This window comes from Brassica napus, chromosome C4 (assembly GCF_020379485.1).
Source record: "Brassica napus cultivar Da-Ae chromosome C4, Da-Ae, whole genome shotgun sequence".
NCBI classification, from domain to species: Eukaryota; Viridiplantae; Streptophyta; class Magnoliopsida; order Brassicales; family Brassicaceae; genus Brassica; species Brassica napus.
In genome coordinates, this window is record NC_063447.1 from 55,715,809 (window position 1) to 55,732,991 (window position 17,183).

The 17,183-nt window shown below is 39.4% G+C and overlaps 1 protein-coding gene and 1 pseudogene across 1 annotated transcript; both read right to left on the reverse strand.

Moving 5' to 3' along the window:
• Positions 1–9,382: 9,382 nt before the first annotated feature.
• On the reverse strand, positions 9,383–11,739 carry LOC106397945 (annotated as a pseudogene).
• Positions 11,740–11,928: 189 nt separating this feature from the next.
• LOC106450103 (uclacyanin 1-like) lies at positions 11,929–13,588 on the reverse strand. Its single transcript, XM_013891763.3, has 3 exons — positions 13,171–13,588; positions 12,697–12,832; positions 11,929–12,570 (listed from the first exon to the last, which is right to left on the reverse strand). The coding sequence occupies exons 1-3, from the start codon at positions 13,334–13,336 to the stop codon at positions 12,093–12,095; spliced, it is 780 nt and encodes a 259-aa protein (XP_013747217.2). The 5' UTR covers positions 13,337–13,588; the 3' UTR covers positions 11,929–12,092.
• Between the last annotated feature and the right edge of the window lie 3,595 nt (positions 13,589–17,183).

Sequence of the window (17,183 nt, forward strand, 5' to 3'; positions counted from 1 at the left end):
TTTTAAAAAATGGCTATGCTTGTAAAGAGAAGAGAGTATAAAGCAACAAACTTAACATATAGCTAAACAAAGACTCAAGTAATGAAGTACCTAAACACTTACAAAAGCTTCACATTCGCTAAATGGTCTAAAAAGATGTGAACTCTATCATACTCAGACACATCCATTCCTTTGATTGCAACTCTAACGACAGTATTCCTCTCGGTATTGAAGTAGAATAGGTACAAAGGGCTTGGTGGATAGGCTAGCGACCTCATCACAATCTCATTTGTCTGCGTCATTCCAAGAAAGCTTAACGAGGCACTCCCAACAATATCCTCCCACAAAGCAGGCAATACATACACATGCTCAGACCATTCCTGCTTTCCGATATCTTCTAGCACACACAAGTTAACACTTGTACTACTTCTAGAAAGCCATCCTTCAGACCAAAGTAAACCTAATTTACCATTGTAGTGTAAAGAAACCACTCTTGATAGTGCTTAGCACTAGCCCAAGATCGTAATACCCGAGAACCCGAAAGAAACAAGAAAACTTCCAAGTATGAAGAATAATATGGAAGAACTCTCAAAAAGATTTAGAGAACTTTGAGTAGAACACTCTTTCTTTAAGAAAACTTTCTTATACTTTACTTGTTCAACTTCTTGTGTTTTTACAAATGAGAGGATGAAGAGGTATTTATAGCCTCCTAAACTCTATTACAAATATCTAGATGGTTCTATTACAACCTCCTTACTTCCTAGATTTTTCTTTATTCTCTAGATTTTTCTACTACAATATCTAGATATTTTTCTATTTGAGGAGGTGATGATAATTCTAGAAAGATTCTAGAATTTAAGCTTAATTTTGGGTTTAGTCCAATAAGAGTTTATTGGTCCATAATTAAGCATAGCCCAAAATCAAGTTTAACTTCAATACTCCCCCTTAAACTTGATTTTGTCCACCATTCCGAGCTTGGAGCGGAGTATCTCGAACTGACCTTTAGGTAATGACTTGGTGAAGATATCATCAATGTTGTCCTCGCTTCGAACCTCCAATGCTTCAATTGTTCCATCAAGCACCTTCTCTCTTATGAAATGATGTTCCAATTCAATGTGCTTTGTTCTTCCATGAAACACTGGATTATTGGCCAGCTTGATAGCACTTTGGTTATCTCCATAGATGGTAATCGATTTATTGATTGGTTTGAACAAGTCTTCAAGGAGTCTTCGAAGCCATATACATTCTTGGGCTGCGAGTGTTGAAGCTTTATACTCTGCTTCGGTAGTAGACAATGACACCGTTGCTTGCTTCTTACTGCACCATGAAATGCTTGTGTCTCCACATAAGAACACAAAACCCGAAGTTGATTTACGATCATCTAAATCTCCACCAAAGTCAGCATCTGTGAAACCATGAATAGAAACCTTGGCATTATACTTGTACATCAGTCCCATGCCAAGAGTTGTCTTCACATATTTTAATATCTTCTTTGCCGCTTCTAGATGTGGCTTCCTTGGTTCCTGCATGAACCGGCTTACAAGGCCAACCGCAAAGGCAATATCTGGTCTTGTAATGGTTAAGTATAGAAGACTTCCAACAAGAGAGCGATAAGGTCGAGGATTGGCTAACAATGATCCTTTATCGCGTTTGAGCCTTATGTTAGTATCTAGTGAAGTGGAACGTACCTTTCCTTGGTGTACTCCAAACCTGTCAACAATCCTTTTCGCATAACCTTGCTGGCCGATGAATATTCCATCCTTTACCCTCTCGACCTCTAGACCAAGAAAGTGATTCAGCTCACCTAACTTCTTCATCTCAAACCTCACCGACATATCCTCTTGTAGACGAGCAATTTCAGCATCGTCATTTCCAGTAATGATCATATCATCCACGTAGAGGAGAACTACTACATGAACTCTTCCACTTCTCTTGAAGAATAGGCTTGAATCAGCACTTGATGCCATATACCCGCAAAACTGAAGAAATTGAGCAAGCTTTCCATACCAAGCCCGTGGAGCTTGTTTTAACCCATACAAGGCTTTCTTTAGCTTGCATACATGGTTAGGATACTCTTGTGACTCAAAACCAGGTGGTTGCTCCATAAAAATTTCCTTATCAATCTCACCATAGAGAAAAGCATTCTTCACATCTAACTGCCATAGTTTCCATCTAAAGCTTGCAGCTAGTGATAAGAGTGAGCGTACCGTAGTCATCTTTGCTACTGGACTGAAGGTCTCATCATAATCTTCTCCGTACTTCTGAGAGAATCCTCGAGCAACCAACCTTGCTTTGTATCTATCGATGCTCCCATCCGCCTTTCTCTTTAGTCGATACACCCATTTACAAGAAACAGGTTTAGCATCCTTTGGTTACGGAACCAAATCCCATGTTTCATTTTTCATGAGAGCATCAATCTCTTCCTTCATTGCGATCATCCATTCTTCAACTCCTTTTGCTTCTTCATAAGATGATGGTTCATCTTCATCGAAAGGAGCTGCAAAGTAACAAGAGTAAGTGGTGACGAACCTTTCATCTCTGAACCGAGCGGGTTTGACAATGTTCCTATTTGGTCGTTGATTGGCGATAGAACCATGATCATGCTCCTCTTCTTCATCTTGGTCAATGCTCCCCCTTTCACCTTGAGTCTCCTTTTCAAAGCTTTCATTACTACTGTAAGTAAAAAAAAACACGTTTTACGTGTTGGTCGGCATGGACGGTGACGGTATGGACGGTGAGCTGAAATTGTTGACGTTGGTTTTGTCAAAGATTGTGAGCTCACCAAACACCTTCTTTATGCTTATAAAAGGAGAGCTAAGGAGAAGAAGAAATGCATCCCAAAACAAGAAAACAGAGTGAGAACGAGAGAAAAGAAGAGAAGAGAAGAAGAAGAAAAAAAAAAGTTTTTTTTCTCACAAAAAAATTTTCTTTAAGAAATTACGAGTAATTTCTGAGTGTATTTGGGATCGGGGTGTGAGTTGTGAGCTTGTAAAATTTCCCTGGTTGATAATAAAAGATCTGTAGCAGGTCCGGAGACGTAGGCAACATTGGCCGAACTTCGTTAACAATTTTGTGTGTGTGCTTCTTTCCCGCTCCCATAAATTCTGGTTTACCGCAAAATTTGACCGCATATTTCCTAACAACTGGTATCAGAGCTTGAGTTACGGTGATCGGTCAAAATTTTTGCGGAGTTACTATTCACGTGGACAGTAATTCGTGAATAGTGAATTTTTGTCGGTAACATCGGTTTGTCGACGTAGGTGTTCTAATACACGGTGGTTCCAGAAACGATGGGAGGCGAAGACGGTTCGGCGCACAGTATCGGGAAATTTGACGGTACAGATTATGCATTTTGGAGAATGCAAATTGAAGATTATCTGTACGGAAAGAAGTTTCATCAACCGCTGAGCAAGAAGCCTGAGAAGATGGATCAGGATGAGTGGGAGCTCTTTGACAGACAAGTTCTGGGTGTTATAAGGTTAACACTGTCGAAAAACGTTGCTCACAACGTTGCGAAGGAGAAGACCACAGAAGGGCTCATGAAAGTTCTCTCTGATATGTATGAGAAACCTTCGGCAAATAATAAGGTGTTTCTCATGAAGAAACTCTTTCATCTAAAGATGGAAGAAGGTGGCCTGGTTGCCGCACATGTGAACGAGTTCAACACGATTGTCAACCAACTGTCATCAGTTGAAATCGAGTTTGAAGATGAAGTGCGAGCACTGATTTTGTTGGCATCTCTGCCAAATAGTTGGGAGCCAATGAGGGCAGCGGTTAGTAATTCTGTGGGTACTCAAAAGCTCAAATTCAATGATGTTAGAGATCGTATCCTTGCTGAGGAAGTTCGAAGGATAGACTCTGGGGAGGCATCAACGAGCTCTGCTTTCAACGTGGAAAACAGAGGGAGAAACCCAGATAGAAATAACCGGAGTAATGACAGATCGAAGTCAAGGAATGGACGGGGTCAGTCCAAATTCCGACAGCCTGCAGAGTGCTGGAATTGTGGAAAGACAGGTCACATTAAGAAGAATTGCCGAGCACCACCAAATAAGGAAGACAACACTAGAGGCAGAGCCAATGTAGTGACACGTGAAATCGCTGATGCATTGGTAGTGTCTGTTGATTCACCGAGGAAAATTGAAGCTCATGATGCAGCTACAAGTACCACCAAAGCGTCAATATCCTATGTTGATAGCCCAGTCGATTCATGGGTTCTTGACTCAGGAGCGTCATTCCACACCACACCGCACCATAACATTATGGAGAATTATGTTGCGGGAAATTACGGAAAGGTATATCTTGCTGATGGATTACCTTTGGACATAGTTGGTATTGGAGATATCAACCTGAAAATGTCAGACGGACGTGTGTGGAAGATTACGAAGGTCAGACATGTGCCAAAGTTGATGCGAAATCTGATCTCAGTAGGTCAACTTGATGATACGGGGCACGATGTTAATTTTGGTGGTGGAGCCTGGAGAGTCAAGAAAGGTTCCATGGTGGTGGCTAGAGGTCATAAAAGAGGCACTCTTTATATGACGACGAGTTATCAAGACATTGTTGCTGTTGTCGAGAATGCCAAACATACCAAGTTGTGGCATTGTAGGTTGGGGCACATGAGTGAGAAAGGGATGAAACTCATGGTGGAAAATGGTGCTCTTCCGGATCTGAAGACGGTGGATCATCAGATGTGTGAAAGTTGCATCCTTGGGAAACAGAAACGAGTTAGTTTCTCTAAAGGAGGAAGAGAGCCAAAATCTGAGAAGTTAGAGCTGGTGCACACTGACGTGTGGGGACCCGCTCCTGTTGCATCGCTGGGAGGTTCGTACTACTATGTGACCTTTATTGATGACTCCACAAGAAAAGTGTGGGTTTACTTCATGAAGAACAAACATGAAGTGTTTTCGGTTTTCAAAATATGGAAAGCCATGGTTGAGATTGAGACGAATCTCAAGTTGAAGTGTTTAAGGTCTGATAATGGTGGAGAGTACATCAGCGACGAGTTCAAGAGATATTGCGCTGATAATGGGATCAAGATGGAAAAGACTATTCCTGGAACGCCTCAACAGAATGGAATAGCGGAAAGGATGAACCGAACCTTGAATGAGCGTGCAAGGAGCATGAGATTGCACTGTGGATTGCCAAAGACGTTTTGGGCAGATGCAATCAATACCGCAGCCTTCTTAATAAACAGAGGACCGTCTGTACCGTTGGGATTTAAGATCCCTGAAGAATTTTGGAGTGGAAAGAAAGTAAATCTTTCTTATCTAAAGGTGTTCGGATGCTTAGCTTATGTTCATATTGATGATGCTGCAAGAAGTAAACTTGACTCGAAGTCTAAGAAGTGTTACTTCATCGGTTATGGTAACGCGGAGTTTGGTTACCGGTTTTGGGATGATGAAAATCGGAAGATCATCCGCAGCAAGAATGTTGTGTTCAACGAAGAAGCGTTGTACAAGGATAAGCTAAGAGAAGGCTCGGAGAAGAAAGAGCCTGGAGCTGTTGACTTAGAAGATATCCTGACACCGGAGTTGCCACAGGATACCGCAACAGCAGAAGAAGAAATCTCTCAAGACGAGAGTGGTGAGGCTGAAGAAAGTGATGATTCTGAAGTGGTCCCATATACACCAGTCACGGAGTTACGACGGTCAAGCAGAATCATCAGAAAGCCAGTAAGATTCTCTCCATCGCTCAACTACATTCTGCTCACAGACAGAGGCGAGCCTGAATGTTATGAGGAAGCTATGCAAGTTGATGAGTCGATCAAGTGGGAGCTTGCAATGAACGACGAGATGGACTCGTTGTTATCCAATCACACGTGGGAGTTAGCAGATTTGCCTAAGGAGAAAAATGCATTGCATAACAAGTGGGTCTACCGAATAAAAGAAGAACCTAATGGGAGTAAGCGCTATAAAGCGAGGCTTGTTGTGAAGGGATTCCAACAAAAAGAAGGCGTTGACTACACCGAAATCTTCTCTCCTGTAGTCAAGATGGTGACCATTAGAACGGTTCTTGGGCTGGTAGCACAAGAAGATCTGCATCTTCAACAGATGGATGTGAAGACGGCATTTCTTCACGGTGATTTGGATGAGGAAATTTATATGAAGCAACCCGAAGGCTTTGAGATCAAAGGGAAGGAAAGCCTTGTTTGCAAGCTGAAAAGGAGTTTGTACGGCTTAAAACAAGCTCCAAGACAGTGGTATAAATGGTTCGACAACTTTATTAAAGGCGTTGGTTTCTTAAGGTGTGAAGCTGACCACTGTTGTTACTTCAAAACGCTTGAAGAGTCCTACTTGATATTGCTCCTATATGTCGATGACATGCTGATAGTAGGAGCAGACTTGCACGAGATCAATAGCTTGAAGACGAAACTCTCAGAAGAGTTTGCGATGAAAGACATTGGAGAAGCAAGACAGATTCTAGGAATGAGAATCAGTAGGAGCAAGGAAGGTCTTAAGCTATCACAAGAGAAGTATGTGAAGAAAGTCCTCAAGAGGTTTAACATGGATGACGCGAAGCCAGTCAGTACTCCCCTGGCAAGTCACTTTCGGTTATCCAGAGAACAGTCTCCAAAGACGGAAGACAAGATGGCATGTATGGATAAGGTTCCATATGCTTCTGCTATAGGCAGCCTGATGTACGCGATGATATGTACAAGGCCAGACATTGCACATGCAGTGGGAGTCGTCAGCAGATTTATGAGCAATCCAGGAAAGGAACATTGGGAAGCCGTCAAGTGGATTTTCAGATATCTAAAAGAAAATCCAAGTTTGTCGCTATGTTTCACGAAGTCTGAGATGGGATTGCGGGGATATGTTGATGCTGACAATGGATGTGACATTGACAGCACGAAGAGCACAACCGGGTATGTCTACACCTTTGGCGGTACTGCAATTTGTTGGGTTTCAAAGTTGCAGAAAATTGTATCTCTATCAAGCTGTGAAGCTGAGTATGTTGCTGTAATGGAGGCAACAAAAGAGATGATATGGCTACAGTCTTTTCTAGAAGAGCTAGGCCATGACCAAGGGAAAGGTGTGTTGTACTGTGACAGTAAAAGTGCCATCGATTTGGCAAAGAATCCGGTTTACCATGCTCGGATGAAGCACATACATCGTCGGTATCATTTCATCAGATCAGCGTTGGAAGATGAAATGTTGGTGCTTGAGAAGATCCCAGGAAGCAAGAATCCGGCAGACATGTTGACGAAGGTCGTGCCGTATGATAAGCTGAGGTTGTGTGCAACCTCAGTTGGCTTGTTGGAGTAACAAGCTGGGGAGACCTGCTACATCGATCAATGTGTGAAGACAGATTGAAATCAGTCTTCAAGTGGGAGATTGTAAGTAAAAAAAAAACACGTTTTACGTGTTGGTCGGCATGGACGGTGACGGTATGGACGGTGAGCTGAAATTGTTGACGTTGGTTTTGTCAAAGATTGTGAGCTCACCAAACACCTTCTTCATGCTTATAAAAGGAGAGCTAAGGAGAAGAAGAAATGCATCCCAAAACAAGAAAACAGAGAGAGAACGAGAGAAGAGAAGAGAAGAGAAGAGAAGAAGAAGAAAATTTTTCTCACAAAAAAAATCTTCTTTAAGAAATTACGAGTAATTTCTGGGTGTATTTGGGATCGGGGTGTGAGTTGTGAGCTTGTAAAATTTCCCTGGTTGATAATAAAAGATCTGTAGCAGGTCCAGAGACGTAGGCAACATTGGCCGAACTCCGTTAACAATTTTGTGTGTGTACTTCTTTCCCGCTTCCATAAATTCTGGTTTACCGCAAAATTTGACCGCATATTTCCTAACAACTACTTGGAACTTGAATAATTTGTTCATCAGTCTTGGAGGAACATGAACCATCATGCTCATCTAAGACTTGATGTGGTCCATAGTAGGATGAAACTTCGTCAAAGACAACATCACGAGACACTGTGTATTTATGTGTCTCTGGATCCATACACCTCCAGCCCTTTCGTTGTTCATCGTAACCGACAAAGATGCACTTCTTTGCCTTTGCTTCCAACTTTGTTCTTTGGGAGTCGAACACATGAACGTAGCAGACCGATCCAAATATCCTTAGATGCTTCACCGTCGGCTTCTTCCCGTGAATCATCTCGTAAGGCGACTTCATGTTGTTTGGACTGAGTGGCATCCGGTTGATGACATAGGCTGCGCATCTCATGCCTTCTACCCATAAGGCCTTTGGCAAATTCTTATCATGTAGCCAACTTCTGCACGTCTCAGTTAGATGTCTAATTTTTTCTTTCTGCTACTCCATTTTGTTGAGATGTATACGGATATGTATATTCTCTCTTAATACCATTCTTTTGGCAAAAAGAGAGAAACTCCTTTGACATGAATTCTCTTCCATTATCCGTCCTTAGAGTCTTTAGCTTCTGGCCAAACTCTCCTTCCACGGTAACTTTGAATTCTTGAAATCTTTGAAATACTTCTGATTTTTCCTTCACAAAGTATACCCAGGTGTACCGTGAGAAATCATCTACGAACAGAAACATGTAGCGAAACCCGGAATAGGAGGATGTTCTTGTTGGACCCATCAAATCACTATGGACTTTCTCCAATGGACCGTTGCACCTTGAGGTTGAATGATCAAATGGAAGTCTATGTGACTTTCCATATTGACAACCTTCACAAATTTTTCCTCCATCTTGAATCTTCAATTTTGGAAGCCCATGAACCAAATCTTTATTCACCATGACCTTAAGCTTAGTCATATTTATATGGCCAAGTCTAGCATGCCAGATGGAAGCATTGTCATTCGTACTCATCTTCTCCACATAGGCGTGTGAGGCCGATAAAACATATAAATCTTTGACGCGTGCTCCAGTGTGAACAACATCCGCCTTTAATTCTTTAATATTCCTTAAGAACTTAACGTCTCTTGGGCCAAATAGAACATAATTACCTGAGTCGACCGCATTCACCACCGAAAGAAGATTCTTCTTTACTCCAGGGACATGGTACACATTCTTGAGGGTGATCGGTTCTTCATCATCTCCTTTAATGACAACAGTCCCTTCTTTCTCAACTCGATTGATTGAATTATCAGCGGTAATAATGGCTTCTTTCCCGTCATGACGTTGAAGACTAGAAAATAACTTCTCATCTCCGGTAATATGATGGCTACAACCCGAGTCTACAATCCAATCATTTCTCAAGTTTTTAGTTGTGGGTGTACCTGGATGTGTAGCCTCCACCGTGAAACATTTCCCCCATTCTTCATCTTCCGTATGACTTTTTGACTCCACCATATTTGTTTCCTTCAACTTGACTCGACAATCCCTTTTGAAATGCCCAAGCTTTCCACACCGATAGCACTTGAACTTTTTCTTATCCATAGAAGATCCTTCACTTCCATCATTGTGTCTTGAACCTCCATCTTTGTTTTCCGCCTTGAAGCTTTGTTGTCTCCGAGCTACAAAGGCGCTTCCCGAGTCATCATTGATTTTGACTCCTGACATTTGCATGGCTAATGACTCTTGCGAAGCTAGCAAATTTTCAAACTCTTCCAAGGAAGGTTGTGTAGCCCATCCTTGAACCGAAGTCACAAACGGTGTATATCCAGGCCGTAGACCTCGAATGATAGACCGTTTCAAACGTGCTTCAGAAATTGACTCCTCCGGATTTAGAGTATTAATCTCAGAGCATAGGTTCTTTACCTTGATAAAAAACTCCGAGATTGAAGACTCCCCTGCTTCGCATTCGCAAGCTCATTCTCTAATAATTGTAGTTTAGCCTCATTCTTCTTGTTGAACAATTGATCTAAAGCTTGCCAAATGGAACTAGCGGAAGTACACCTTGAGACATGCTCAAATATGCTTGAAGATATGGACCTCTTCAAAGCAAACTCCGCCTTGGCATTCTTCCGTGTCCACTCCTTTGTCGCTTCCGGGGTTGCAGCATTTCCCCTTGGTGGTGTTGTGTTGTTACCACCGACGACATCCCATAAGTCCTCACTCACCAGGTATGACTCCATGCATGACTTCCATAACCGGTAGTTAGATTGGTTTAGGATTTCCATTCCCAATCCAACAACACGACCCGTTGATTCCATACTTAGAATAGACCCGAGCTCTCTTTAAAAACCGATCTTGATGAGCACAAGATTAGCTTGGCTCTGATACCATGTAAAGAAACCACTCTTGATAGTGCTTAGCACTAGCCCAAGATCGTAATACCCGAGAACCCGAAAGAAACAAGAAAACTTCCAAGTATGAAGAATAATATGGAAGAACTCTCAAAGAGATTTAGAGAACTTTGAGTAGAACACTCTTTCTTTAAGAAAACTTTCTTATACTTTACTTGTTCAACTTCTTGTGTTTTTACAAATGAGAGGATGAAGAGGTATTTATAGCCTCCTAAACTCTATTACAAATATCTAGATGGTTCTATTACAACCTCCTTACTTCCTAGATTTTTCTTTATTCTCTAAATTTTTCTACTACAATATCTAGATATTTTTCTATTTGAGTAGGTGATGATAATTCTAGAAAGATTCTAGAATTTAAGCTTAATTTTAGGTTTAGTCTAATAAGAGTTTATTGGTCCATAATTAAGCATAGCCCAAAATCAAGTTTAACTTCAATATGTAGTTTATCATAGTTCCCTCAGTAAAGAACATATCAACTCTAATAAAGCTGAACTTTTCAGATCTAACGTCAAAGCAAACTAACACATGACTCTCTGTAGACATATCCATAGATGGATAGTACAAAACACCATTGATGCATCTCCCTCTGATATGTGGCCAATAACGGAGTTCGAGTTCGCGGCCGCAGTTGATCATTCTCTGTGACAGCTTTCCCGTTCCTAATGTCACAACTTGATACTCCTCAGCCACAGGAAGGACACTTCCCTGACTTACTGACATGGACAATACTTTGACATGTTTATCAATAGGATCATACCCAAACAAACTCCTTGACTTAACTCTCTTCGTCTTCACTCTGGGTAATGGTAATGATTGTCCGGTGCTAGGGTTACATATCACCGGAACATGCACCGAGGGCACCCTTCCCTTTCCGATCCACCTACTTGTAAGACGCACCAAGCCTTGGTCAAGCCCACTTAATTCAAACAAACCAGGGAGGTACGCATGAAAGGAAAACTTCATATGATAAGTAGCCACTACAGGAGACGAATAACAAATCACCGCCTTTTTGGTAGGCGAGCAACAGCTTGGGGAGTGTACGTGACCTGCTCAAGAACAGCTCGGTGAAATCTTGACGGCGAAGGACGGAGGCACAGGTCTTCGAAACGTACCGACATATGGCTATTGACTTCACCGGCAACCTGGAGAATATCTCCAAAACGAGATCAATTGGAAATGGTAATGAGTTGTCTCTTCCATTCTCTGAGGTCATCGATCGCTTATTACTTCCGGTAGTTGAGGAAAGATCTCCGGAGAGGTTACGCCGCCGTGTTTTCATTGCGGAGACAATGAGGTTGAAACCCTAGAGAAACTCACGAATGTTTTGCCTTTGCTCTACCATCTACCAGACTACCACCATCTCGGGAAAATGGCTTTAAGCTCACGAATGTTTTGCCTTTGCTCTAATATTATGGGGGCACGAAAAAGCAATTTTTCATTATCCGTTTTAAAATCCTTACTAAATTTCTTTACTACGGGGATACTAATCAAAACCTTCTCATATAAACTCTTTCAATTAAATTCCTAATATTAGTTTTTATTTTATTTTAAAAATACAAACAGTAATTAAGATTTTTTTTACTAAATACGCTTAATGAGATATTTGGAAGTAACTCTATATTGGAACTTGACATTAGCGAACTAATTTACGTGATCAAATATTACACATAAATTTTTGGTCTAATCTAACTAATACTTTTTTGCAATATAACAATTTTGTTTAGGTACTTCATAATGTATCAATTAAGTAATTACTTTTCTTATATTATAATAGTATAATATAACTAGAAAATAATAATATAATATACAATAAATAGTAGGATATATATGGTCCGATATACAATGGTAAATTCTGAAATACACATACGAAACCACAAAACAAAAGCAACATATACAACAATCAAACAAAAAAAAGTAAAAGAACAAATTTATCTCTACTAGTTAAACACTTAGAACAAATGAAGCATCATAGCAATCATGAATCCGAATCCCAAAACAAGGCTTTTCGTAGAGGAGGAGGAGGAGGAGTCAACCGGAGGAGCTCCTGCTCCGTAAAGATCAGCCGTCGTACCCGTACCACTAGAAGGGAAGCTCCCGACGGTTTTGGTGGTGGTGCTGCTAGAGCTGGCAGGTGAGCCTGGGAACAACGGCAAAGAAGTCCCCACTGCAGCCGTTGGAGAAAGTCCGGGCGACTGTGCCGGAATAAGAGGCAGAGAGGAGGAAGGAAGCGGAGTTGAGGAAGAAGGAGAGAGAGCAAGGACAGGGTTAAGAGGTTGTATTGGTAGAACAGAAGAAGGCGAAGGCGCGTTTATAGATGGAACAGAGTTTGGAACCGGTGCGGTTGGTGCTGCGTTTGCGGTTGGAATAACGTTTACTTCAAGTTTCATCCCTTGTGTGCAATGTCCAGGCATTCCACAAATGAAGTACCTAAACAAAATTTATCAAGAATTATGAATATTGCCAAGTATATATATATATATATATATATATATATATATATATATATATATATATATATAAATCATCATATCATATAGTCTTTGTTGTAGTAACCTTTTTCCAGGAGTGGTGAGAGGAACAATGGAGTTTCCATTAGCGAACGTTATAAGCGGTTTAACCGCTTGACAGCTGTTGAATTCCGTTTTGGTGACTTCAGTGACGTCGTGGAATGCAGAAGGGTAAGCGAAAACTGTGTGTAGCAAAAAAATATGCCTTCATCAAGCAACATTAGAAATAAATAGGAAAAGAATGATTAGGAATAAAATTTTAGAAATGATGAAGAACGAGAGTTAATTATCAAAATTAATAAAAAAACAAATTTACATTATAATTCTCTAAAAAAAAAGAAAATGAAAAGGAATGAAGAGGAAAATATATATATTCCTCATCAATGGTAATCTTTTTAATGAACGTTAAGGAATGTAGTGTTTCTTTTCATTCCTTTGGTTACCATTCAAACCCATAGTGTTCAGATTTTTAGTCTTGTTTATGTTGAAACAAAGATTAGCATGAAGATGTGTTAATTACCAAGATTATCTCCAACAGCAAATGTTTGTCCTGTAGCCCAAGTTCCAAGATTAGTGCCTACGGTCCAACCACTAGGACCACCAATTGTATGGTCTGTAGCTACTGCTAGACCGATGAGTGTACTTGCGAGGACCAATAATATGATCAGCATTTCTCTGGATGCCATTCTCTTCTCTTTTTTATTTTGTGAGGGAAAATCAACAAGAGCTTGAAAGATAGATCAAAGAGATGATGATGTTTGGTGCTTAACGTTTGGTGTCAGATGTGTGTATATATAGTGGTTTTAGGAAGAAGTGATTGAAAAAGAATCTTCGGTGAGCAGAGTTGGTAAATAATTTAACTTGTGTTTGTATTTGTTGAGAGTTAGTATTTATGTTGGATCAAGTAAAGAACTAATAATGGATCAAGAAACCTTTTTATTTTATTTAACCTAATCCATAAATAGCCAGACAACGTTCTTGGTGCTACACTTGTCGAGAGAAAACCAGTTTAGTTGCACCGAAAGCAAGTTCCTTAACTGCTTTTTAAATGTACGAAGACATGTAAATTATATACTCTCTCATCTGTTCTAGAAAGTAAGATTTTCTAGAGCATGCACGCTTATTAAGAAATTTAATTTATTTTTTACTTTATTATACACTTTTCAATAACTTTCCACCAATGAAATTTAATCAATTCAAATATTCTCAATTAATGTTCTTCAAAAACATAAAAAATACCTTAATAATATAGAAAATCTATTTTTATGGAACAAAAAAAAAATCTAAAACATCTTACTTTCGAGAACAGAGGTAATATTATTCATAGGAAAGTGTAGTATATGAAAGTTACACAAGTTTCTGTATATAAGAAACAAATCGAACGAGTTTTTGGTTAAATAAGAAAAAAATGTCTTTGTTTTGGTCAACGGTTTACGTGTTTGATTGACTTTAGCAATTCATCTACGTAAACAAACGCATGCATACTGCTTGAGTGATTAGTAGAGTTCAGTCGTGAAACTTGAAACTCATAGAGCTTTCTTTACTTTGGATATATTTTCTGAAAGCTTATGAATTTGAAAAGCCTAATGTGGAGCCAGCTCTATAACCATGGTGGTCTAGTGGTAGGCGGTTGCTAAACAATTAGTTAAAAATTAAGGTAAAAATATATAATCAAATAAATATTTTCATGATAAAAAATATATTTTCAAAAAGGCCGTATAAAAGGAATTGTGATACTTGATTTGCTAGATCAACGGGGTGAGTGGACAGACACTATAACTTTTAAACGATTTGCTAGATCTCCAAATTAGTTCTCGGGTCGATGTAACTAAAACTTTACAATGAAATGTGGGCGATGCAATGTGTAGTAAAACGTAACACAATTCATTTTGTTGCGGCCTCAACATAATTAGAATTTTTTACTTTCTCAGGCACTTTATCACTTTACAATTTCATCCCAAGACACATTCCACTTGGCAGACACATTATGAATGTTCTTTGTCCATCTTACCCTTCTCTTAACTCAAGCGTTATTTTTTCTATGTAAACATCTTATTCCTCTATCGTTATCTAAATTGAATGAAGGACACATTCCAATTAACATCAAACAAAACAATCCATTGTCAATAGCATCAACCTAAAACATTGTCAATAGCATCAACCTTCTTCTCTCCTCTTCATTTTGTCTTCATCATTCTCACGCTTCTCTCGAAAACATTTTTTTCCATTTTATTTGCATATCACCTAACGATCGAAGAAGGAGACAAAACCCCATAAGAGCTTCTTACTAGAAGAAAGTTTTATGTAATGGAGATTTAAGGAAAAAGAAAAAGATTGAAAAATTGAAAAAATAACAGTCGAGGGTTGGCGAAATCAGTTTCGTGAGGCGACGAATTTGAACCCTCTGTTCTTGACGAGATTGTTTCCCAGTTCTACATGCATAACAAAGCGGAGATCCCGTAGATTGGAAAAATCCTGACATATAAGGTCAGTTTGTGGAGAATCTTTTCTAATTTTCCCAGATCCTCACACATATAATTGTACTACAATGGTGGGATCTCTCTTCTCCACAAGAACCATAGCTCCCCATTGAAAAAGCATCTTAATTTCTCAGACCCTTAAGGGTACAAATCTAAAACGCAATTGAAATAGGATTTGTCGATATTTTTGATGGAGAATCTAGTTTCGCGGTGATTCTGGCGACTCGAGCTGAGTCTTGTTCGAGTCTGACTCAGTATTAGAATTTTTTTAGTCTTTGTGTTGTGATACGACGAGATTGTTTCGGGAGTGAACCCGTAGAGATAACGAGGATGAATTGAGGAGAAACAAGATGGATTTTGGGTTCGAACTTGGCTCTGGTTGTGGTGAGTGAGGAACGAGTCAGGTCGATGGAGAGGATGGGTTGTGTTTGTTGGAGAGGAGAAGCTTAACTCAACGATTGATTCCACCAACTCGAGTCGTTCTTCCTGAGTTAATTCAGAAGTCATGGTGATGACGATCTCAAGCTCTCTCTCTGTTGGAGGAAGACGAAAAATTTGATTACACTTGTTTGTGGATGTGGACACAAAACCTTGTCCACAACTTTTGTTTTCTATCCACGTATTACTGGTTTTCCTTAAAGTTTTTGGCAGTAACAAGCAATTGTATCGAAAACATATTTATTGGCTTCGATTCAGTCCACAACTTGTGTATCAAAATAGAGAATTTAGGTATGGACAAAAAAAAAATTCCTTTTGGTGGGAGTTTTGATAACAGTCTGTGTCCACGTTTTGTGGTATAACTTTAGTAACATGAGTCCATATCCACATATTGTTCTACAGTTTTGTGGAATCAAAACAGAGAGTTTGTCCACGTTATTTACTATAAACACATTAACATCGCATGTCCACACATTATTCATTATTTATCCGCACATCACCGTCCACGTATATACCGTCCACAAATCACTCATCCACGCATCACCCGTCCACACATCACCTTAGTATCCACGATTGTCGTTTTCATTAAGGGCAAAATTGTCCAAAGTCTGTCGCTAGCCCACAACAAAGTGTGTCACATGTAAGAAGTGTCTATAGGTGTAAGGGAAAGTCAAAAAGTGTCCCTTAGTGTAATCAACTTACTTGTATACTAATATATGTACATTGTATGGATGGTATAAACGTAACCTTTCTATCTATAAAAAGTTGTGATCCTTTCAATAGGCATTTGGTTTTCAATTCAGGTTCGATTCGGTTAATTTATCTTCTTTTTTTGGTTTTCAACTTCAGGTAACCAAACATGAACCATCCTAAAGTTTGTTCAATTCGATTATCATTCGGTTTGGTTTTTTTGTATGGATATTATGTTAAGAACCGGTAAATACCCAAAAATTTATCTGATCAAATTTGGTTCTAGTGGTGTTAGGAGTTTTCAAGATTCCTAAGACAAATGATGTAGTATAAAAGATTGTCGAACCAATTCTAAGGGATTTCAAAGCACTGAGAGTGCAAGTACTTGCTTAATCTAAGTGCAACCGATAATTTAAAAGGTTTTCTAAACTAATGATTAACACTAATGCAGTTGCAGAATAATAAAAGCGATAAATGAAACGACTTTCTTAACTAAGGGAAAAGAGAACTCATGGGCATAGGAATTAGACCTCGGGTTATCAAGTTTCGAACTAAGGATGGCAAAACGAACAATCAAACTATCAACCTTAAGCTTAGACACAATTCTAAACAAACTCTATGTCTAGATGAATGTTCATTTACTAACACATTTCAAACATCAAATGTCTTTGGTTGAATAATATGAAAGCAATCATTACTAACAAGTTTAAAGGCTATCTTAGCACTTCTAACAAAAAATGTCTTTGGTAAAATATGCTAAAAGCTTAGAAGAGTTCTCTCAGGCATTTCATCAAACACTTTTTGGGTGGGAAATGCCTAAAGGTCAACTTTTGAGAAGCTAACTCAGAAGAAACATTATGAATACTCTACTAGCAAGGATTAAGAATGATCTACACTATAACATCCTAGATCTAGCCTAATCACC